This window comes from Mercenaria mercenaria, chromosome 14, assembly GCF_021730395.1.
Source record: "Mercenaria mercenaria strain notata chromosome 14, MADL_Memer_1, whole genome shotgun sequence".
NCBI classification, from domain to species: Eukaryota; Metazoa; Mollusca; class Bivalvia; order Venerida; family Veneridae; genus Mercenaria; species Mercenaria mercenaria.
Window position 1 is genome coordinate 1,155,025 of NC_069374.1, and position 26,117 is coordinate 1,181,141.

Below are 26,117 nucleotides of genomic sequence, written 5' to 3' on the forward strand. Positions count from 1 at the left end.
CGACAGTGTTAGCAAGCTTTTCCTTTTATTTGACCTGGTGACGTAGTTTCTGACCCCAGATGACCCAATATCGAACTCGTCCAAGATTTTATTGAGGGGAAGATTCTGACCAAGTTTCAAAGAAAAGCTTGTTAACACTGTAGAGGTCACAATTTTGGCCCAATCTTAATGAAACTTGGTCAGAATGTTCCCCTGAATAAAATCTTGGACGAGTTCGATATTGGGTCATTTGGGGTCAAAAACTACGTCACCAGGTTCAAGATTTTATTCAGGGGAACATTCTGACCAAGTTTCATTAAGATTGGGCCAAAGTTGTGACCTCTACAGTGTTAACAAGCTTTTCTTTTGATTTGACCCCACAAGTACCCGACAATTTCAAAACATGAATATGGGGGGGGGGGGCAGAGAACCAACCACTTCAGATTATTTGTCTTCTGGCAAGGAGAACATCTGCATCGTCTATGGACTACACTTATGGCTTCTTGATCCATTTTGTGTTACATTTACTGAGCTACCCAGGTGCACTAAGGCCTAGAAACGAGTTTGCCTTATGCATCAGTGTTCACCACCTCGATAAGTTTGGAAGTTAGTATTCTCTTTTCAGAAAACGTGTAAACGGACAATTGTATACATTGTATATTTATTTATAAATGATACTTGTGTTTGTTTGTTTTGGGTTAACGCCGTATTTCAACAATATTTCAGTTATGTAATAGCGGGAATTTAACCTAACCAGTGTTTCTGGATTCTGTACTAGTACAATCCTGTTCTTCCCAATTCAAGTAACTGCGAACTTACCCGCATGACTTTTTCTGCAGGCGTCATAAGGTCAAAAGCATGAACAACAATTTTATTCCATTGTCTCTTGAACTTCTCACTAGCTTTACATACCAATTGAAAGTTATCCCCTCAGCAGTCTATCACGGGAAGGGGTGGTTGCATTGTACAAAATTAATATCTCTGAAGAAGAACATAGTATTACCTTTATTGCATTTTTAGTACATTGCAAAATTTTAAAACATGTTGAATATATAATTAGATATGTTTCAGTATTAACAAGCCTTGTACTCAGTTCGTTTTAAAAGGCTAAATGTTACTGGTTGGCAGTAATCAATGGGTGGAGAAGGGGAGGGTGGCTCACCCACAAAATGTCTGTGATTTTGTTGCACTGTGTTTTGCCGTTACACCCTCTATTTTTACCTGGACAACTAAATTAAAAGAAGAGAAATAAGAATAAAACTAGAAATTGCTTTTGTAAAAAAGCACATGTCTCCTCCAATGCAAAGTCCTATAGACAAGAAGTCAATAGGGGTCAGGAGTGAAAGTCAAAGACACTGATGGTTGGCTGCAATAGGGATTATCTACTTGGCATGTCCAGTCCCATTAAATTTCAACACTATTGGCCTAGTGGTTCTCAAGTCACTGTTCAGGCTCCTGTGACCTTGACCTTTGATCAAATGACCTCAAAATAAATAGGGGTCATCTACTCTGCATGTCCAATCATCCTATTAAGTTTCAACATTTTAGGTCAAGAGGTTCTCAAGTTATTTTCCAGAATTGATTTTACATGACCAGGCCCGTGACCTTGACCTTTAAAAGACTGAAGCAAAAATCATTAGGGTTCATCTACTCTGCATGTTCAATCATCCTATGAAGTTTCAACATTCTGGGTAAAGTGGTTCTCAAGTTATTGATCGGAAATTGTTTTCCATGTTCAGGCTACTGTGACCTTGACCTTTAACAGAGTGGCCCCCAAAATCGATAGGGGCCATCTACTCTGCATGTTCAATCATCCTATGAAGTTTCAACATTCTGGATCAAGAGATTCTGGATCAAGAGGTTCTGAAGTTATTGATCTGAAATGGTTATCAATGTTCAAGCCCCTGTGACCTTGACCTTTAATGGAGTGACCCCAAAAACAATAGGGGTCATTTATTATGCATGAACAATCATCCTATGAAGTTTCAACATTCTGGGTCGAGTAGTTCTCAAGTTACTGACCGGATATGGCCTTTAACGGAGTGACTCCAAAATCAATAGGGGTCATCTACTTTGCATGTACAATCATCCTATGAAGTTTCAACATTCTGGGTCAAGTGGTTCTCAAGTTATTGATCGGAAATGGTTTTCAATGTTCAGGCTCCTGTGACCTTGACCTTTGACGGAGTGACCCCAAAAACAATAGGGGTCATCTACTCTACATGATCAATCATCCTATGAAGTTTCAACATTCTGAGTCAAGTGGTTCTCTAGTTATTGATCGGAAATGGTTTTCAATGTTCAGGCCCCTGTGACCTTGACCTTCGATAGAGCCCGCCAACTTAGCTCAGTAGGTAAGAGCGTTGGTCTACGGATCGCGGGGTTGTGAGTTCGATCCTCAGGCGGGGCGTATGTTCTCCGTGACTATTTGATAAACATTCTGGGTCGAGTGGTTCTCTAGTTATTGATCAGAAATGGTTTTCAATGTTCAGGCCCCTGTGACCTTGACCTTTGATGGAGTGACCTCAAAAACAATAGGGGTCATCTACTCGTCATCGAGTGGTTCTCTAGTTATTGACCGGAAATGGTTTTCAATGTTCAGGCCCCTGTGACCCTGACCTTTGACAGAGTGACCCCAAAATCAATAGGAGTCGTCTACTCTTCATGACCAATCATCCTATGAAGTTTAAACATTCTGGGTCAAGTGGTTCTCTAGTTATTGATCGGAAATGGTTTTCAATGTTCAGGCCCCTGTGACCTTGACCGGAGTGACCCGAAAATCAATAGGAGTCGTCTACTCTTCATGACCAATCATCCTATGAAGTTTCAACATTCTGGGTCAAGTGGTTCTCTAGTTATTGATCGGAAATGGTTTTCAATATTCAGGCCCGTGACCTTGACCTTTGACAGAGTGATCCCAAAAACAATAGGTGTCGTATACTCCAGCAGCCCTACTACCCTATGAAGTTTGAAGGTTCTAGGTCAAATGGTTCTCCAGTTATTGCTCGGAAATGAAGTGTGACGTACGTACGGACGGACAGGGCAAAAACAGTATGTCTCATAATGAACTAGGTAGAGTTATGGTTCTTATACAGTGGACTTTCTCTCAATGTAATTTGTCTTTGTGCGATGATTGAACAAAATCCCTTGAATTTCAAGTGCATCAACACTTTGACTTGAAATTCTAAGTAAAATATGGGCACATTTCATTTAATATTGATGCAAGAGTTATATATAGCCATTGTGGCATATAATGAGGGTGAAGATGAGGAAAAACCTCTTTGAAGTCTAAAACAAATCCATTAGGTAATAACAGACAAAAGGTCAAAGTGCATCAAATAGTTTACCAAGGTAGATAATTCAGAAGCCATTGCAAGTAGGACAGCTCTATACATACTGTATACTATTTATAGTCGAGCTAAAACTATGTTAAAATTTTATCACAATTTATCTATAAAATACATGTATAATACAAATTGTCCCAAGGAAAAAGAATCACCTCTAAGACTGGAGCACAACACTGCATTGCGTCTGTATATTTTAGTCCAATCACAATAAATGTATTGCATGTAAACGGTAAATTTGTGCAACACATTCATATTCCATTTTCACATACACATGCTGGCCCTATTTACATAAGAATGGATATTAAATGCAAAGTGGAAAATTAGATCAGGAGTTCCAGAAAGATCAAGCTCAGTAATATACACTCGGGAATATTTGTCCACACACTGAAATGTCATTCAAAAAGTCAGTTTTAATTATCACTTATTCAACATCCACCAAAGCATTTAGTTAACAATTTAACTACATCACTGGCATTTTCTGCTGTATATCTTTTCATTATTTCAAATAAAACAGGAATGTAAGGCTACACGTTGAACAAAGCAAAGTGTTACTACTATGGTACCTTAAGGAGTACAACTGCCCTTTTTGAAATGCGCATTCAAATTAAACTTTTCTCTGAATCTCTTTTTACAAGAAGGACACTCAAACGGATATTCGCCTGTATGTATTTTAATGTGTCTTGTCAAATCAGAGGGTTTCATACATCTTTTTCCACAATATTGACAGATGTGCCTCTTCAAAACCCACTTATCCTTTTCTTTCCCATAGTTTTCTTTAGTAAAAGGCAAATACTGTTCATCTGCGCATGACGGAATAACTATTCTTTCATTCCCGCTTAGCGGTATTGGTGTTGGTCCAAATGTGGGCGGGGTTCCAAAAGTTGAAGAAGATGGCTTAGGCATGTTCTGTGGAAAAGTACTGCATTTTGATTGGTTGTTTTGTGCTGCGGGCGTATCTTGGACAGTGTCACTTGTCATTACATTCTGTGTAGTGCCGAAGTCAAAAGACGTTAGCATTGTTGTAAATGACGCTTGACTGGCTAAATCGTGAGTGGGTGTCAACTTGACATCTGTGGGTGTGGTTATTGGCTGATCCTGGTCTGTGATTGGTTGAAGAAATATTACTGGCTCCCTGCTTGATGTTGGTGGGTATGGAATCAGCTGCACTGGTTGATATTGCTGAGGTTTTTCTTCTGAAAAAAAAGAACAAAAAAATCTTAAGATAAAACTGCACATATTTCACAAGTGCTTTTATCACTCTATATCGTTTAATATACAAGCATGCATATATATTTATAGCATAACTGATTAACATGTATATTTGTACTATATGTATATCAAGTATATCTAAGAACAGACATAAAACTATATTTAAATCCTGTAAAGCCAGTGTGCCAACTTCTGAAGGAAAGAGCTTTATATTAGGTGAAAAGTGTGAAGGTTTAAAGTCAGAAATCACGATTTTATCTTACAAAAATAGATCTACATGTTTTTATATTAGTGAAATGAACATTTTTTTCAATTGACAGAGGATATTAATATTCATTTTTTTTCACAAAAAGAAGTGCATATAAGAAAGACAAATGTCTCTGGAATTGCACACCTGACTGGCTGACACACTAAGTATTAACAACTTGTTTAAACACAATTCTACAAAGAACCAATGAAATCTATGAGTTCATCCCATTATACTGCTTTTTTAATCTGTTTGTGTAACATTTTATAACAATGAAAGGATTAAAAACAAAGAGAAGAACTTGTTAAATGTTTGGACATGGAGGATGTTGAAGAGTCATTAAAAAGTATCTTTATTTTTAGCTCTGATGCTCCTAAAAGGGATTCACTTTACAGTGGGACATACAAAGGTGCTACAGTCCAAGTTTTGTGAAGATAAATTATGTTTTTCATTGAAAGAAATCATTTAAGGGGGGAATGTACTTTGTAAAAATTTTAAGATTTGCTAATAGTCGAAATATACCAAATAAACTTGAAGATATTTCAAAATTGTATCATCATCTTTTAGAGCGATAAACATGCGATGATGTTGCCATGACTCGCAAACATGACCCGTTTTCGCGCTTTTTTACGTCCGTTAATGGTGCACTAAATGGTATAAAACTCGATACTACAAACGTATTGTTGGCGTAAATTTCATTAGATTAAAATAAAACGACAGAATAAAGCAATTTCTTAGTGATCATTAACATGAAAAGGTATTTTCTATCCGAATTTTCGTTGGAGGTTCGAAAAACAGACATTTGGTTGTTTAAGAAAATTCAGGAAAAAATCGCTTCTGATCCATTTTGCAAAAAAATGGCCCGGGGAATTTTGCCAATTTTTTGTATGTAAAAAATATTATGTTGTAATGGCTGTGCCAAAATAAAAAAATTCACCGAAGCGTTTTTTCTAGTACAACCGTTTGAATTAGAGCATTGTGTCGCAATAAACAACGTCGCTTAAGACATGACGTAAGCACGTGAATATTTACATTATTACCTTTATTTTTCACCAGGGGCTGCAAAATGGTGCTCTCCATACAATTGGAACTATGCTTTCTACGCCTGTATTAATTCAGCTTCTCCTTTTTCTTCAAGATTTATTGAACTCACTTTGCACTGAAAACAAGCTTGCAATGGAAATTATTTCTATTGTTAATTGTTTTTTAAAAAAAAATTTTCAGGAAAATTTAAAAATGTAGAGTAAAAATATGTTTGTACATCAGTCCAGAATTGCTTGCCTCTTTATGCAATCGAGCACGAATATCGGGCTCCATAGCTTTTACAGAATTGCTCCATTTTTTTTTTGGCATCTGTGAAGTTGCCATATTTAATTGTTTTCGTGTAAACTTTGATAAGTTTTAAACACATTTTATTGTTACTTTCAAACATTACATATGTTGCAACAATATTTGTTACTTATTTATAAACTTAAACCCCATATAATAAAACAGTTACTGACTGTTAAGCCTTTCGGATATGATGTGATATTCAACGGAGGAGGACAGTATTGACCTCTTCCAGGAATACCATAGCAATCCATGGCTCAAGGGTCAATAATAATAAAAATTTTTCAAACGAAATTAACATAAAAATTGACAAAAAACTCAATAAAAATATTGCTCTTTTTCACTCAAAACTTTCAAAAAATTATTAAACTTATATAGCAGTCATAGAAAATTATCACTCACACGGCGTGTTAAATTTACATATATATTATTTATGTATGTGTATTTATTTATGTAATAAGTTGCTTTAAAACAAACATAATATTTTGAGGGCAAATTTATATTTATAGATAGATTTATTGAAATATTTCTTTAGTATATATTTACGAGATTATCCCATTTTTTCTTCATGCAAAATTTTAACCAAAGGGAGACAAACAGATATGATTAAGTACGGCTGTTATATAAAAATTCTTATTACAGAAACACAACCTAAAGTATAGTTTTTGTACCGCATCGTGTTGACTTGTCAGGAAATTATCAGTAGCGCGGTACGGTGACCTCGGAAAAGGGCGCATAACATGCGAGATTGTCGGCTTATATGGAAATTCCAAATGAATTCATATTATTGTTTGTTTTGTTTGATAGAATCCTGTTTTACGGCCCTTTCAGTATTTCAGTTATGTCGGCAGGTAGACAAGCTTACTGCCGCTCATTGGCTGCTTTTTTTATTAAAAATATAAGCATTCTTAATTTATTAAAGACCTATTATACAGCCATTCTATTCAAACTTATTCTTTCAAAAATACGTGTAAAATAAAAGCTCAGTACATAATCCAGGATCGGGAACGGATTAGCATCTTTTGAGTGTCGTTCTCTAGGTTACCGCTAGTTTCTATTTGGACCAAACATTGCAAACTTTTAATATATTTTTTATTGAATTTTGGGAAAGACAATATTGTGAAACAACCCGCGGACGGCATATGGACGAACATTCTTCATTCTTATATCGTTATGTCGTCATGTAAACGGAAGGGGCATGTCCGTGATGGCATTTTTAAAAATTCATAATTTAGTCGTTTATTAGGCTTTTTTCCACGTCCTGTGCAACAAATAACAAAAAACAGAAATATTTAATTGAAATGAGCCGCGCCTTGTAAAAAACCAACATACGGGGGTTTTTGCAGTCTGGTCAGGATCCATGCTGTTCGCTAACGTTTCCTAAATTGCAATAGGCTTTAAAAGCGAACAACATAGATCCTGACAAGCCCTGCGCAAGCTGTCTGGATCAAGCTAGTCGCAAACCCACTATGTTGGTTTTTTCAGGGCGCGGCTCAAATAACAATTTTTAAACGGGTAGAACGGTATCCATTTTATGTAAATGTTTTGACGTGTAATCTTTGCAAACAGTACACGGGGGAATCTTAAAATTCATACTAACATTCGAATTTAAAATTCCGTTGTACTGCTTGCAAAAGAAAAATAACGTATATATATAAACTGTCAACTTTTGGACTGCCTACGTGGTCTGATTCACTGAGATATCTCACTGAGGAGGACTGTAAGTTCGAGCCCCGCTACCGAACATGGCTCTTTAGTAGAACACTTGGTAGTTTGTGTCGGAGGTTAGGGGTTTTAGTACTGGGCGTTCCCAGGAACAATGTTAAAGGAAACTACCCGCCATACTGTTTAAACGAGCGTAAAAACTTGATTCAGAAAATTAATCAACTTTTTTAACAGTCTTATTACCGTTTCTATTTAAATCTGCCTTTAATTGTATCATTAATACAATTTTAAACGAAATTCACATTTGGATAGAACTGTGTGGAAAAAGTTTGTATTTTAATTATCCCCTGCTTACCTAATGCAGCTGCAACGTTTATTGAATAGGGTTCCGTAAAATGCCGTACATTTAGATTTTTACATTTTAAAATGTATTAAAACTATATAGACCATACTTAGTTTCGGAAAATAGGTTTTTTCCAGTAAAGTTTGTTTTGAGTTTAACGCCATTTTCTCAACAGTTTTTCAGTCAATAAACGGCGGCTGTTAACCTAACCAGTTTTCCTGGATTCTGTACCCGTACAAACCTTTCTCCGCAAGTAACTGCCAACTTCCCCCCATGAATCAGAGGTGGAGGACTAATGATATCAGACACAGTGGTCGTTCATCAAATAGTCACGGAGAACATACGCCCCCTCCGAGGATCGAATAGCCACCCCGAGATCGTAGACCAACGCTCTTACCCATTGAGCTAAAACGGGCGGGCTTCAGTAAAAATCTTTTTTCCGCATATTTTGCAACCATTTTTCAAATACATTACCAAAATATGGATAATCGCGATTCTTCTATTTTGCTTTTCTCCGTTTTTTATCACTCCCGACACTCCCTTTCTTCAAAAAATTAACTTTTTTTGCCTTCTGAACTGTCCGTATTTATCGCGACTTATTTTAGAGAGCAGCTGAGTTTGAAAAGGTGCATGAAGTTGGGTATTGAAATGAACATCAAGAAAATTCAGTATTTAAAAGATACGCACTTTTCAATGAAAAATATTTTGGAATACTGCATGTTTTTGAAATGTGTAATTTTTTTACGATTAATTTAAATATTTAATTCATGTCTCATAACTGCTTGCTATAGGTTTCCAGGTTTGAATTATGACAAGCCATTTAAAATAAACACATGCAAAAGTTACATAACGATTTCATGTCTTTTAACGACGCTGCAGTAGTCAAGTTCAAACGGTTTTACTACAAAAACGCTTCGGTGAACTTTTTTCTATTTTGGCATAGATATTAACAAATAATGAAATTTTTACACACAAAAATTTGCAAAAATTCCACGGGCCAATTTTTGCAAATGGATCAAATCGATTTTCTTCCTGAATTTTCTTAAAAAACCAATGTCTGTTTTCGAACCTCCCTTCGAAAAATTCAGATAGAAAATACCTGTTCAATTAAAAATCACTAAGAAATTGCTTTATTCTGGGCGTTTGATATATAATCTAATGCATTTTACGCCAACAATACGCTTGTTAGATCGAGTTTTAAAATATTTTAGTGCTACCATTAACGGGCTAAAAAGCGCCCAAAACGGGTCATGTTTGCGACGTCATGGCAACGTCATACGCAGTTTATTGCTCTAAAAAGATGATGATATCAATGGGAAAAATCTTTAAGTTTATTTTGGTATATAAGACAATCAGCAAATCTTAAATTTTGACAAAGTACCATTCCCCCTTAAATATGTTTTATACTTTCAGCTCTGGCAGCGCCTAAAAGCCAAGTGAGACCATTTGAATATAAAATTAAGAGAAATCTATACAAATATGTTGTAGACCAAGTTTGGTAAGGATCCATCAACTGGTGATAGAAATTGTTTAAAGATTGTTTTCAACTATTAGTTCTGAAATACTTAACAGGGACTAAGAGGAGGATCTTCAAATAAAAATGTTGATGCAGGATAATTAACGCAGGACGACGAATGCAAGTTCATTCAATAATAATATACTAATTACCAACCCTGAACAAAGTTCAGGTGATGTAACAAAATATAAACTTCTATTAGCTGAAAAGAAATATCTTTTAGACTGGAAAACTTACTGATAGGCTGTGGACATAGCTATTTAAACAGTGCATTTGGAACCAGAATTCTTTTTCCACATAAGTCACTCTTGAGTCTCTACTGTGTAACTAGCATTTCATGGGGGAACAAGGCAGTCTGAATGACAGCTAAATCCCCCGCCACTGCTATGGATAGTGGGAAAAGGTAAAAACCTTTGATTTTAGCTGTGACCTTGACCTTGAACTGACATGGCTGACTCTAATTCTGCACAACGTCTTGATGAGGTGATCATTTGACCAAAGTTTCATGAAAATCCTTCAAGGGTTTAGGAGATAATGAGCTGAAACCTTTGGACCTTTCAGTTGTGACCTTCACCTTGAGTTGACATGGCTGACTCATGAGTTCTTGATGGGTGACATTTGACCCAAGTTTGATGAAAATCCTTCAAGGGTTAAGGAGATACAGAGTGGACACCAAATGGAAGGCTCAAACCTTTTGACCCTTAGTTGTGACCTTGACCTTGAGCTGGCATGGTTGACTCATAATTTCTGCACATCGTTCTGATGAGGTAATCATTTGACCCAAGTTTTATAAAATTCCTTCAAGGGGTTTAGGAGATATAGAGCAGACACGAAATGGAAGGCTCAAACATTTGACTTTCAGTTGTGACCTTGACCTTGAGCCGACATGGCTGACTCATAAATTCTGCACATCGCCTTGATGCGGTGATCGTTTGACCCAGGTTTGATGAAAATCGTTCTAGGGGTTTAGGAGATATAGAGCGGACACAAAATGGAAGGCTCAAACCTTTGACCCTAAGTTGTGACCTTGACCTTGAGCCGACATGACTGACTCATGGGTTCTGCACATCGTCTTGATGAGGTGATCATTTGACCCAAGTTTTATAAAATTCCTTCAAGGGGTTTAAGAGATATAGAGCGGACACAAAATGGAAGGCTCAAACCTTTGACCTTGAGTTGTGACCTCGACCTTGAGCCGGCATAGCTGACTCATGGGTTCTGCACATCGTCTTGATGAAGTGATCATTTGACCCAAGTTTTATAAAATTCCTTCAAGGGGTTTAGGAGATATAGAGCGGACACAAAATGGCAGGCTCAAACCTTTGACCTTGAATTGTGACCTTGACCTTGAACCGACAAGGCTGACTCATGGGTTCTGCACATCGTCTTGATGAGGTGATCATTTGACCCAAGTTTCATGAAAATCCTTCAAGGGGTTAAGGAGATATGGACCGGACACGATTTTGTTACAGACGGAAGGACGGAAAGACGGAAGGACGGACGGACGGAAGCAGACCATTCCTATAATCCCTCCGCCACGGCGGGGGATTAAAAAAGAAAGCCACAATTGAAATACGAAAGCTTTATAATGCTCTCTTTTTTTGTGTTATCTTTGATATTGATTATATGTCATCTACAATAGCACTTTAATGTTCACATTTATTATGTTGATACTGAATTTGTATTTGTTGTTTGATATATTGTCTATTTTATTACAATAAATTATAGGTATTCTTCTATCTATCTAGCCAAATGGTCGTTCTTTCTATCTTCGAAAAGCAAACATGTAGACATGCATCTACAATAGCACTTTAATGTTCACATTTATTATGTTGATACTGAATTTGTATTTGTTGTTTGATATATTGTCTATTTTAATACAATAAATTATATGTATTCTTCTATCTATCTAGCCAAATGTTCGTTCTTTCTATCTTCGAAAAGCAAACATGTAGACATGCAACCAATACAATATATATAATGACAGCTCTCAGTCATTCATCTGAGAATCAGTAACAAAACAAAAGATGCTCAAAGAATGTGCATGCCCCCTTCGTGGCCAGTTAGTAATGAGGGTTGGGGGATGATGAAGAAATACCAAGCAATTAACGAGAAACCATTTGTAGGGCAATAACGGTCATCTACACTTTAAGCCCAATCATCCTATCAAGTTTAAAGGGTTAGAGTCAAATGATTCTCAAGTCACAAAAACCGTTTTCAAGGTTCATGCCCTTGTATCATTGACCTTTGACCCCCTCCCCCCACACCCCACCCCCATCCAACACACACACACACACACACACCTAAAACAAAAGCAGGTGCCATCTACTTCATAATCTCAATCAAACTATTAAAAGATTGAAGGTTCTGGGCCAAGTTGTTCTGAAATTAATGAGAGGACACCGTTTTCAAGGTTCAGGCACCTGTGACCTTGACCTTTGATCTAATGATCCTGAAAACAATAGAGATCATCTATTTTATAAGTCCAATTATGCTACCAAGTTTGAATGATCAGTCAATGCAGAAATAGTTTTCAATGTTCAGGTCCCTGTGACCTTGACTTTTGACCTATTTACCCCAAAAACAATAGAGGTCATCCACTTCAGAAGCTCAATCAAGCTATCATAAGTTTAAAGGTTCTGGGTGATGTGGTTCTAAAGTAATTGAGAGGTAGTCACTTTCAAAGTTCAGGCCCCTGTGATCTTAGCCATTGACCTACTGACCCTGAAAACAATGGGGGTCATCTATTTAATCAGCCCAATAATGCTACCAAGTTTGAATGTTTGGTCAAGCGCTTCCCAAGTTAACGTACAGAAATAGTTTTCAATGTTCAGGTTCCTGTGCCATTGACCTTTGATCTATTTCGCCCCAAGAGCAATAGGGTCATCTACTCAAAAAGCCAAATCACATTATGAAGTTTTAATTTTCTTGGTCAAGTTGTTCTCAAATATCGTGCAGAAATAGCTTTCAATGTTCAGGTCCCTGTGACCCTAACCTTTTACCCCCTGAACAATAGGATTAATCTGTTACATAAGCACAATCATGCTATCAAGATTGAAGATGCTTGGTCAAGTGGCTCTCAAGTTATTATGAGGAAATCGTTTTTCAAGTTTCAGGCCCCTGTGACCTTGACCTTTGACTTACTAACCTAAAAGACAAAAGGGGCCATGAACTTCATAAACCCAATCATGCTATCAAGTCTGAATGTTCTGATGGTTTTGGAAACCTATTTGCTCTACCAACAGACGGACTGACCGACGCAAACAACATGTGCCAAGCAATATGTCCTGGCTTCTTCTTAGCATCTTGTTGTGGTGAATGTTTGTATCAGGTATTTTAATATAAATTCATGCATTGCAAAGTCGATGACAGAACAAAAATTATCTAACATGTTTTAATTTGTGTGACCTTGACCTTTGCACCAAGTGTCGGTCTTGCTCATGACATATAATCTTGTAAAGGGAAACATTCATGCAAAGCCAGGTTAACACTACTAGAGATGCCAAATTTTTAACCTGATCAACATGAAAAGTTGTCTAGTTATTTTTATGAAATCTTAGTAAAGTTTAAAATTTTGTCTTTATCCCTTGCTGAAAAAAGAGTTATGAAACAGACACAAAACAGACATCCTTAACATATCATGATATTCTTTTATTTCCAAGTGTGTTCTTCACCTAGTGACATTGTTTTTAGCTCACATGTCACAAAGTGACAGTGTGAGCTTTTGTGATCGTGCAGCGTCCGTCGTGCGTCCGTGCGTCCGTCCGTGTGTAAACTTTTGCTTGTGACCTCTCTAGAGGTCACATTTTTCATGGGATCTTTATGAAAGTTGGTCAGAATGTTCATCTTGATGATATCTAGGTCAAGTTCGAAACTGGGTCACGTGCGGTCAAAAACTAGGTCAGTAGGTCTAAAAATAGAAAAACCTTGTGACCTCTCTAGAGGCCATATTTTTCACATGATCTTCATGAAAATTGGTCAGAATGTTCATCTTGATGATATCTAGGTCAAGTTCGAAACTGGGTCACGTGCCTTCAAAAACTAGGTCAGTAGGTCAAATAATAGAAAAACCTTGTGACCTCTCTAGAGGCCATAATTTTCATGGGATCTGTATGAAAGTTGGTCTGAATATTCATCTTGATGATATCTAGGTCAAGTTCGAAACTGGGTCAGCTGCGGTCAAAAACTAGGTCATTAGGTCTAAAAATAGAAAAACCTTGTGACCTCTGTAGAGGTCATACTTTTGAATGAATCTTCATGAAAATTGGTCAGAATGTTCACCTTGATGATATCTAGGTCAAGTTTGAAACTGGGTCACGTGCCATCAATAACTAGGTCAGTAGGTCAAATAATAAAAAAACCTTGTGACCTCTCTAGAAGCCACATTTTTCATGGGATCTTTATGAAAGTTGGTCAGAATGTTCATCTTGATGATATCTAGGTCAGATTCGAAACTGGGTCACGTGCGGTCAAAAACTAGGTCAGTAGGTCTAAAAATAGAAAAACCTTGTGACCTCTCTAGAGGCCATATTTTTCACATGATCTTCATGAAAATTGGTCAGAATGTTCATCTTGATGATATCTAGGTCAAGTTCGAAACTGGGTCACGTGCCTTCAAAAACTAAGTCAGTAGGTCAAATAATAGAAAAACCTTGTGAGCTCTCTAGAGGCCATACTTTTGAATGGATCTTCATGAAAATTGGTCAGAATGTTCATCTTGATGATGTCTAGGTCAGGTTCGAAACTGGGTCACGTACCATCAATAACTAGGTCAGTAGGTCAAATAATGAAAAAACATTGTGACCTCTCTAGAGGCCATATTTTTCATGGGATCTGTATGAAAGTTGGTCTGAATGTTCATCTTGATGATATCTAGATCAATTTCGAAACTGGGTCAGCTGCGGTCAAAAACTAGGTCAGTAGGTCTAAAAATAGAAAAAAGCTTATGACCTCTCTAGAGGCCATACTTTTGAGTGGATCTTCATGAAAATTGGTCAGAATTTTCATCTTGATGATATCTAGGTCAAGTTTGAAACTGGGTCACGTGCCATCAATAACTAGGTCAGTAGATCAAATAATGAAAAAACCTTGTGACCTCTCTAGAGGCCATATTTTTCATGGGATCTGTATGAAAGTTGGTCTGAATGTTCATCTTGATGATATCTAGGTCAGATTCAAAACTGGGTCACATGAGCTCAAAAACTAGGTCACTATGTCAAGTAATAGAAAAAAAACGACGTCATACTCAGTTCAAAACTGGGTCATGTTGGGACAGGTGAGCGATTCAGGACCATCATGGTCCTCTTGTTATACTTAGGTGAACAAGTTTGATCCTGACAAGAATTTCATGAAGACAAATATTCTGACCAGATATTTCAAGTAAATCATGCTGAAAAGATGAAACGTTATTTTTTTTAATGATCTGACCTGGTGACCTACATTTTGAAATAAGATGACCCAGTTTCAAACGTGACCTAGTTTCAATATAGCCAGTTTTCATGTAAAAATGTGTCCTCTTTTGTGTTAACATGGATTTCCATAATCTAGAATTCATGACCGAGTTTGAAATATAACATAACATAAAGATAACTATTCTAGCCCTGCTCCATGAATATTGGGATGAAACAGGAATATCTATTTATGTCCCTGGTTGAAATTTTGGCTTCTAGAAAGTTATCAAGGTTTATCAATAATTTTAACTAGCACTCGAGATTTCATTGAGGCAAAAATCCAGATAAAGTCTGATAAAGATTGGACCAAAATGGTGACCTCTAAAGTGAAATCATGGATGATGGAACCAGATCATTCACTGATGCTAGCAGCTAACCCTGAACCTAGCCCGCCCGCTTAGCTCAGTAGGTAAGAGCGTTGGTCTACGGATCTCGGGGTCGCGAGTTCGATCCTCGGGCGGGGCGTATGTTCTCCGTGACTATTTGATAAACGACATTATGTCTGAAATCATTAGTCCTCCACCTCTGATTCATGTGGGGAAGTTAGCAGTTACTTGCGGAGAACAGGTTTGTACTGGTACAGAATCCAGGAATACTGGTTAGGTTAACTGCCCGCCGTTACATGACTGAAATACTGTTGAAAAACGGCATTAAACCCAAAAACAAACAAACAAATGAACCTGGCGATTTACCCCATTCTAGACAGAACATTAAAATAATATGAATTTCATATATATCTTTAAGTAGGACAGAGCAACTTAAATAAAACAGACAAGGTTGGGGTACCAGTTTATCAAGATAAATGTTAGCAACTAAACATTTTTGTTAGACCTGTACAAGAAAAAGTTGTTATCTTATTAAACATTAATAGATCCACAGCTAAAATTAAACGAGCAAATTCAGTGAATATATACCCTGCCAATCTGGTTGTTTTGTGAATGAGAAATCTATACCTTGAAAGATATAAATTTGAGCCATGCCATGAGAAAACCAACATAGTGGGTTTGCAACCAGCATGGATCCAGACCAGCCTGCACATCTGCGCAGTCTGGTCAGGATCCATGCTGTTCGCTTTCAAAGACTATTGTTACAAGAGAAACCATTAGCGAACAGCATGGATCCTGACCAGACTGCGCGGATGCACAGGCTGGTCTGGATCCATACTGGTCGCAAACCCACTGTGCTGGTTTTCTCATGGCATGGCTCTAATAATTAAGAGCAATACCTTTGCAGTTACTGAACAAAGTCTGGCTAAGGTTGTGCATGCACCATCACTCTATAGTGATCTACATTTGTATTAAAAGTTTCTTGAAAATCAGTAAATGTTTTTGTGGGAATTTATGAAGTCTAAAACATCTAAAGGGCAATAACTCTGTTGTCACTAAAAAGATCCTGATGAAAGATGAGCAAGCATCACCACACTGTAGTCATATATATATATTTGTATTGAATTTCATGAAGATCCATCAATGGATAATACTTTGTTATGTGGGAATATATGGATTGTCAAACAATTAAAGGGCATACAAGTCTGAAGTTACTTTTGACAGTTGCATGTCCACAACCACCCTATAGAGATCTTCATTTGTGTGAAGTTTCATGAAAATCCATCAAGAGCTTACTCAGATGCAGTCAAAAATCACTGAGAAATGTCTGCTTTTACTGGGACAAGGGGGATAATACTATATGTGAGCAAAGGTCATCGTGCTAATTAATATTTGTGTAACGTTTAGTGATTATAGCTAAAATACCATTTGAATTATAAATATTTTCTATTTGGACAGATGAATACATGCATGAACAGCTGGCTGGACACTGCCAAATCTTTATCCGTCCACCTTTGGAAGTGGGTAAATTACCACTCAGTACATCAGTTTACTATTTAGTCTGACAGAAATCAAAATAAAGATCATTTTAAACACATGTAGCAATATTTATTTGAAAACCAATTACAGTAAAACCTGCTGTCACAGTCTCCTCTATTAAGCAGCCAACCTGTCTTAAGAAGCCAGTGTCTCATTTCCCAAAATGGTCATTTATTCTATAAATTACCTGCATTAAGCAGCTACCTGTTGTAAGCATCCACTCTTTCCCATTCCCTTGGGCAGCTTAAGACAGGTTTTACTGTACATGACAAAGATGAAGGTACTTTGGACAGTGCTAACACAAACAAGAGCACCGCCTTGCGGGTGCTGACGCTCATCTGATTTTTTTTGGGTAATAGAAATACTGTCCTACCCATGATTTTGTAAGTCTAAAAAGGGCCATCATTCTTGCAAAAAGCAGTATAGAGTTATGTTTCCTGATGTACAGTGTCCACTTATGATGGTGAAAAACTGTTGCAAGTTTTAAAGCAATAGCTTTGATAGTTTATGAGAAAAGTTGACTTAAACATAATACTCAACCAAGAAAATGATTTTCTAAGTCCAAAAGGGGCAATAATTATTGCAAAAAGCAGAATGGAGTTATGTTGCTTGCTGTACAGGGTCAGCTTATGATGGTCAACAAGTGTTGCAAGTTTCAAAGCAATAGCTTTGATAGTTTAAGAGAAAAAGTTGACCTAGACATAAAACTTAACCAAGAAATCTGGTATTTTCTAAGTCCAAAAGGGGCCATAAATCTTGCAAAAAGCAGGATGGAGTTATGTTTTTTGCTGTACAGGGTCAACTTACGATGGTGAACAAGTGTTGCAAGTTTTAAAGCAATAGCTTTGATAGTTTAGGATAAAAGCTGACCTAAACATAAAACTTAACCAAGAAAACTGATTTTCCAAGTCCAAAAGGGGCAATAAATCTTGCAAAAAGCAAGATGGAGTTATGTTTCTTGATGTACAGGGTCTGCTTATGATGGTGAACAAGTATTCCAAGTTTCAAAGCAATAGCTTTGATAGTTTAGGAGAAAAGTTGACCTAAACATAAAACTTAACCAAGAAATCTGATATTTTCTAAATACAAAAGGGGCCATAAATCTTGCAAAAAGCAAGATGGAGTTATGTTTCTTGCTATACAGGGTCAACTTATGATGGTGAACAAGTATTCCAAGTTTCAAAGCAATAGCTTTGATAGTTTAGGAGAAAAGCTGACCTAAACATAAAACTTAATCAGGCAACGCCGACGCCGACGCCGACGCCGACAACTGCTCAAGTGATGACAATAACTCATCATTTTTTTTTTCAAAAAATCAGATGAGCTAAAAAGAAGTTTCCTCAAATTCAATGAACTTTTGAAACTTTACATTTGTGTTCACTGTAATGTTCTGCAAATGATCCATGATTTTATTTCGTTTTCACAAATTTACAACTTTTTTTTCAATTTTTAATTTTCTATAATGTGAGCTAGTGTAGCAGTAATCACCTGTGGGAATGGATTCCATATAAATATTTATCTTCCATTTTGATGATGATTTAAAAGCTCATTCATTATGTATATTTTGAACAGGAATTATGTTGACATTTTATGAACAATGCCTCCTGAAAATGCTTGATAGAACAATAAAATCCACAACAGCGTCATAACTCCATAAAAAAATTGGAAATGATAGTCTGCACAATATGCTCATGTCTATTTCATATTGACAGTGTTTCAATAGTGAAACTGTGCACATATGAGGAAGCTGGAGCTGCCACTTGAGTGTTTAATGACTCCAATGTGGATGAAATTTAGTAACAACTGAGATATGGTGAAAAAGCATCAAAATTAAACTGAAATTCTAAGTAAAAATGGGCATAACTCATGAGATACTGGTACAATAGTTATGGCCCTTGTGTCATATGATGTGCATGATGATATGAAATAATAATTTTAAGTTTGAATCAAATCCATATGGAAATAACAGAGTTAGAGTGAAAGTGCATGAAAACTTTAACCTGAAATTTTTTGTAAAAAGGGACATAATTCATAAAATACTGGTGCCAGAGTTATTGTCGTTCACCTGAGAAACAGTAAACATGTTTGACCAAGTGATTCATGGAAAAAAATATTGTGGCCAAATTTCATTAGGATTGGACCAAAAATGTGGTCTCTTGAGTTTAAACAAGTATTTTCTTTGATATTACCTAGTGACCTAGTTTTTTAAACCAGATGACCCATTATCAAACTTGACCTAGATTTCATCAAGGCAACCATTCTGACCAAATTTCATGAAGATCAGTTGAAAAATACAGCCTCTATCGCATACACAAGTATTTTCTTTGATTTGACCGAGTGACCGACTTTTTAACCCAAGATGACCCATATTCGAACTCTACCTAGATTTCATCAAAACAATCATTCTGACCAAATTTCATGAAGATCAATTGAAAAATACAGCCTCTATCGCATAAACAAGGTTTTTCTTTGATTTGACCTAGTGACCTAGTGACCTAGATGACCCATTTTCAAATCTGGCCTAGATTTCGTCAGGGCAATCATTCTGACTAAATTTCATGAAGGTCAATGGAAAAAAAACAGCCTCTACTGCATACACAAGGTTTTTCTTTGATTTGACCTAGTGACCTAATTTTTGATCCCAGATGAGCCATATTCCAACTCAACCTAGATTTCATCCAGGTAATCATTCTGACCAAATTTCATGAAGATTAGTTGAAAAATACAGCCTCTATATACACAAGCTAAATGTTGACAGACGACAGACAGACAACGAACGCCAGACATCAAGCGATCACAAGTGCTCAGGTGAGCTAAAAAGGGAGATAATTCATGAAGTATTGGTATCAATGTTATGGACCTTGTGGCATATGATGTGTGTGATGGTCTGGAACAACTGTTTTAAGTTTGAATCAAATCCTTTCTGTAATAACAGAGATAAAGTAAAATGATGTGGTGATAATGAGGAATAACTATTTTAAGTTTGAAACAAATCCATCAAGTAATTACAGAGATAAAGAAATTGTGCATCAAAACTTTAACCAAGGACATGAAAGGACGCAGACGCTAATGCTGGGTTGAGTAGGACAGCTCTCCATACATCTTATAGTTGAGCTAAAAATCTTATCAGTCAAAAAGAAGCATAACTTTATGAAAAAGCAAACTAGAGTTATGGAACGTCTGCACTAGATGCGAGATCATCACAGAGAAGATGTGTGAAAAGTTTCCTTCCATTCCCACATGTTGTTACTCAGACACATGTTTACACAATTAAACTTAACCAAATGGGAAGATGCAGATGCGAATGCTGATGCTGACAATATAGTATATGGTATAGCTCTACCTATTCTTTTGATAGTCCAACAACTACACTCAACAAAATTCCTAATCGGTCAGTTGATATTTGTATTACTATATTGTCAGTAATGCATGTATTTACACAAAATTTCACATGCCAACATTTGAATAGGTACTGCAGCTAATTATTAATTTATTTTTGGCGACACATGGTCAAAGTAACCGCATTAGGCGTTTTGCCTAATATTGGATATTTTGCACGTGCAGTGCATGTGCACCAACATGCACGTGTTCGTTTACAATTTTGGCATTACTTATGAAAGCCCAACTAGAAAAACACATATTATGGTGAAATTGACACAAGAGCAACTGGATCGAGCTGTCGGAATGTTGCTAGCTGGGACACATTTACGACACGTGTAATTATTTTTACAATTTCAATAGAATTTTGATGTAATTTGTTTGTAACTGTTACTTTGATGGTTATTTCCACTTGAAACCTTATTTCCATTTACAAGAACCTTCACTCGTTGGTTATCTACCATCCGCGCTCTTTTGTCAAAATTTAACCAAAATACAATTCATTGAAGTGACCGATTTTGAATTTTGTTGTATAATTTCAACAGCCGGGGCGCATTGCTCTTGTGTCGATTTCACGATGATATGTGTTTTTCTAGTAGGACTTCCGTCAGTAATGCCAAAAGTGTTCATTAACACGTGCATATTGGTGCACATGCCATGCACGTGCAAAATATGCTAAATTGACCAAAACGCCTAAAGCGGTTACTTTGGCGGTGAGTCGGTCAAAAAATAAATCAATAATTAGCTGCAGTACCTATTTAAATGTCGGTATGTGAAATTTTGTGTAAATACTTGCATTATTTACAAAATAGTAATACAATAAAAACTGACCGATTAGGAATTTTGTTGAGTGTACATTCTTGCCATTGCTTTTGTAATTGTTGTCTATAAATATGCTTATACACAAGAGAAACTGAACTAACATTGTATTATGCTATGTAATTGCACAATATTATGCATGTATATGATGATTGTATACTTACAATGAAACAAACATTCTAATCAATTGATCAAGACTAGTCAAACTCTATTGTAGAATTGCACACTTCGCTATTACAACATAATCTTTCTTTAATTTTACAGTATGAAAATAATGATTATATTTAAAATGTTCATTCCTGAAAATTTTTACTAAAAACAACCATTTTAAAATCAATATATCAAATTTCTGACTAAAATGTTTCATTCTGCAGCAAATGTTCAGTTTGTAACATAAAATGTTGGTGTCATAAAATATCAAAATACTGGATTACAGTATGTCTTTTAAACAGACCCAATCGTACTGTAAAAGCAGAAATTTACGCAAGGGTTTAATTTTCACTACCGGCTATATTCACATAGGCTCTTCATCTCGCAATTTCAGGAATTTTAAACCTTGCTAATATACATAGAGGATATAACATGAGTGTCTTTTCATATTGAATTAATTAATCGAGTTGAATAAAATAGTAAAATGCGAGGCTCTGCCGAGCATTTTATCAATTTTATTCGAGTTTTAATAAGTTCAATGTGGAAAGTCACAAATGTAATATTCTTTTTATCACATGTTAGCTTTTCTTGTCGAAACATCAAAAAATCGACTTTCTTTTACTATATAAGCAAGATAATTTGACCGATGTCGCCTATACTATAAATGACGTCAACGTCAAAGCTTTATTACACTAGTGTATTATCATTTTTATTTAATTGCTTTATGACACTCCCGCGACGTCAAACATGTGATAAACAAAATTTCAAATTCACGAAATTTTGACCCAGCGAAAATATTTGCTTTTACAGTATTTTATAACAAATTTGAGCCGTGCCATGAGAAAACCAACATAGCGGGTTTGCGACCAGCATGGATCCAGACAAGCCTGGGCATCCATGCAGTCTGGTCAGGAACCATGCTGTTTGCTAACAGTTTCTCTAATTCCAATAGGCTTTGAAAGCGAACAGCATGGATCCTGACCAGACTGCGCGGATGCGCAGGCTGGTCTGGATCCATGCTGGTCGCAAACCCACTATCTTGGTTTTCTCATGGCACGGCTCAATTATATATATATCAGTATCAACAAGATTAAAACATTTAAGGGGACAAACACCAACATTTAAAGTAATCATAATAAGCACAAAAAGATTTTTTCTAAAATTAACCTCAAAGTTATGTACAAACAATTAATCAAAGGTAACGGCATACTTAAAGCAAGAATAGTCATCATCAAAAAACTTCAGTCTACAGAAAGTACTTGAAGCAATGTCACTTTGTTTAAATTAATGATTTTTCCTCCTCCTATGGAGATCAACGTTGTGTTTCTGGCTGAAACGCTTCCTGCACACTGGACAAGTAAACGGTTTTTCTCCTGTATGGACTCGGACATGGCGGTCAAGGTCACTTTTTTTTAAGAGTCGTTTGCCACAAATTGGACAAATATGTCGCTTTAAAACTATCCTTGTTTTACTTTTACCATAAAACTCCTTGTTGAACTGAACATGTTTCAATGGATTTATAGGGATAGATGGTCTCATAAACGCTGTTGGATCGTCTACATCATGTCCTTCATTATTATCCTTTACGTTGCCATAGTAACTAGCATCTGTTGCCTGACTACCATCAGAATGTTCCCATGATGCATTAGGGTCGCCTGGTTCCTCTTCTATTGTTTCTCTGTTGTCATAATCCTCACCAACTGGTACAAAACTGCTGCTTCCCTCTATCTGTATATCAGCTACACTCTGTTCATACAGAAAGCCGGGAACCACTGTTTGTGCTGGAGTGGACAAAGATGAAACATTTACAATGCTGAAATTGCAGCTTCCAGCATCACCTGGTGTAAAGTTGGGTACAGTAGAAATAATTCCAGAAACTTGTGTAGAATCAATATCGTTATCATCATCTCCAGTAAGATCTATACTGTCTGGCTGTTCTCTCTCTTCTGACTCAGACACTGAAAAACACAGAATCTGATCAATACAAGATCAACAAATTTCTTACATTTATTTACATCCTCTACTGTGAAATCATGAATATTTTAGGGGGGACATATTTTCACCCACAAAATTTAGCCATAACAAAGTTGAACAAACATAAAACTCTTACAAATTGGTGAATCAATTGTCTCCACAAAATTCTTATTTCTGGCCCAAACCACACACTTTTATGCAAACAAAATTGACTAAATACACAGTTTCTATTTGGGAAGGTTGAGAATGAGTAACTAGGTAATTAAACTGGGATAAATAAATGACTTTCATGTAACACTACTCATATAAGTGAAGAATTTTTTCATTGTCCAAGTGGCTCTTACCTTTTCTGAGATTAGAGAAACACTGAACACATTAAATATTTATTCCCTTTATTTATAAAATGCACCAAAGCATGATTAAAAAATATTTACATATAAGCAGATGGCAACAGTACCCATGTTAGGGATGTTTTGTGTTGTTCTATATATCAAATACATACATGATTCATACACAGCTTCAGAAAAAATAAAATGTATTTGTGCCAAAAATTAGGATTAAGAGCAGGGCTTTTCCGAATATATTAAACTATATCTGAAATGCTTTTTTTAAGGTTCAGGCCCCTGTGACCTTGATCTTTGACTTACTAACCCCTAAAACAATTGGTGTCATCTACTTCGTAAAGTTCTGGGTGAAGTGGTTCTTACGTTATTGAGGGTAAATCCTTCCCTGTGACCTTGAACCTTTGACCTACTGACACCATAAACAATACGGATGATCTTCAAAATCCCAATCACGCTACCATGTTTGAAGGTTCTGGGCAGAGTATTATCAGTTCTAAAGTTATTAGGCTGAAACCGTTTTCAAGGGTCAAGTCCCTGTGACCTTTATCTTTGTCCCTTTGACTCAAAAAACGATAAAGATCACCTACTTTATAAGTCACAAGCAGAAACAGTTTTCAAGGTTAAAAACAGCACCTGTGACCTTGACCTACTGATTCCAAAAACATTAAGGGTCATTTACTTTATAAGCCCAATGACGTTATCAAGTTTAAAGATTCTGGATCAAATACTTCTTAAGTTATTGGATGGAAACTGTTTCCTGTTGTCTTATTTAGGTATCTCTTCTCAGATTTACACAGCACACTCTTTGTTTTGGATTAGATATGGCACTAAATATCACATTGTGAAAAATGACAAAAATGAAAGCACATCATACAATAATAATGACTGTATTCCAAGAAGTCATTTAGGAATGACTGAAATTTATACAATTTTTACTGCGAAAAAAAGAAACAATTAAAAACAAGAGAGCTATATAAGTATATTCTAAGCAAAAAGGGGGCATAATTCATTAAATATTGGTGCAAAAGTTATGTACCTTGTGTCATATGTGGGTGACAATGTGGAATAACTACTTCAAGTTTGAATTAAATATGCATTTCATAATAACTGAGATATAGAGAAAATGCACCAAAATGAACCTTAAATTCTAAGTAAAAGGGGGCTCATGAAAAGTTGTGCCAGAGTTATGCATCTTGTGTCATTTGATGTGGGTGATGATGATGAACAATTAATTTAAGTTTGAATCAGATCCATTCAGTAATAACAGAGATAGAGTGAAAGTGCATCAAAACTTTAACCTGAAATTTTAAGTAAAAAGGGTGATATGATTCATGAAAAAATTGTGCCAGAGTTATGTACCTTGCTTCATATGATGTGGGTGATGATGTTGAACAACTATTTTAAGTCTGAATTGAATCCATTCAGTAATAACAGGGATAAGTAGAAAAAAGAAAAAGAGTTAACAAGGAGCTGTGTTCAATAAACGCTTGATGCCCCCGGTGGCATCCTTGTCGATACAAAGCAACCCAAGTCCAAAATGAGGTCAAGGTCAAACTGAGGTCAGGTGATGTTTGAAGATGAGGAATGGTCACAGGTTTCATCTGTATTAGTATCAATTCATTCTTGTAAGCGGTAATAATGCTGGACGAAACGGTCCCATTTGGTTAACCAAGAGATGGCCCATATAAAGCAACCTAAGTCCAAAATGAGGTCAAGGTCAAACTGAGGTCAGGTGATGTCTGAAGATGAGGAATGTTCACAGGTTACATCTGCATTAGTATCAAGTCATTCTAGTAAGGGGTACTGATGCTAGACGAAACGGTCCCATTTGGTTAACCTCGTACGGACAGACAAACGGACAGACAGGATGATCACTATATGCCTCCTGCATCAGTAGATGCGGGGGGCATAAAAAACTTTAACCAAGGTGGGGACGTGGAAAGACGCCGACACCGGGTCGAGTAGGATAGCTCTCCTTATACTTCGTAGAGTCGAGCTAAAAATCGTTCCAAAACCGACAAACTGGAGAATTTCCAGAGCCCTGACTTATACATCTTATAATCTATGAGAAGTTGTTATACATGAAAAAACTTCTTTTTGGGCCATTATACACACATGCTGTGATGCTGTATATCGGGTATATTGGTTAGATGTTACGCAGCTGCTACCAATGTAAACTACAAACTTTCACGTTTTTCATGTTAGCTGGCTGGTTCGCGACTACAAAACTTCGTGGATACACATCAACTGCGAAAGTCGCTAACTTAAATAGCGCGAAACCATTTCTACGTTTACAGTATTTCAAGTAAGAGTGGGCACCTGGTTAAACCCACTGACCTTCCAGAAGTTGGCTGGATGGTTTCCTCTCATGAAAGAATTCTACACCCTAGTGAGGTTTCAAACCCTCAGTGGCAAGGGGCAGGTGCCTCAGTGGCGACGGGCAAGTGCTTTTACAGTAAGTCAGCAACCTTAACCACTTGACCACTGAGGCCCTTTAACTCT

At 36.5% G+C, this 26,117-nt stretch overlaps 1 protein-coding gene across 1 annotated transcript; it reads right to left on the reverse strand.

The window, feature by feature from the left end:
- Nucleotides 1–3,890: 3,890 nt before the first annotated feature.
- On the reverse strand, nt 3,891–23,732 carry LOC128548613 (protein glass-like). The gene is made up of 3 exons (XM_053523973.1): nt 23,729–23,732; nt 22,770–23,255; nt 3,891–4,519 (listed from the first exon to the last, which is right to left on the reverse strand). Exons 1-3 carry the CDS (start codon nt 23,730–23,732, stop codon nt 3,891–3,893), a joined length of 1,119 nt encoding a protein of 372 aa, XP_053379948.1.
- Nucleotides 23,733–26,117: the final 2,385 nt, after the last annotated feature.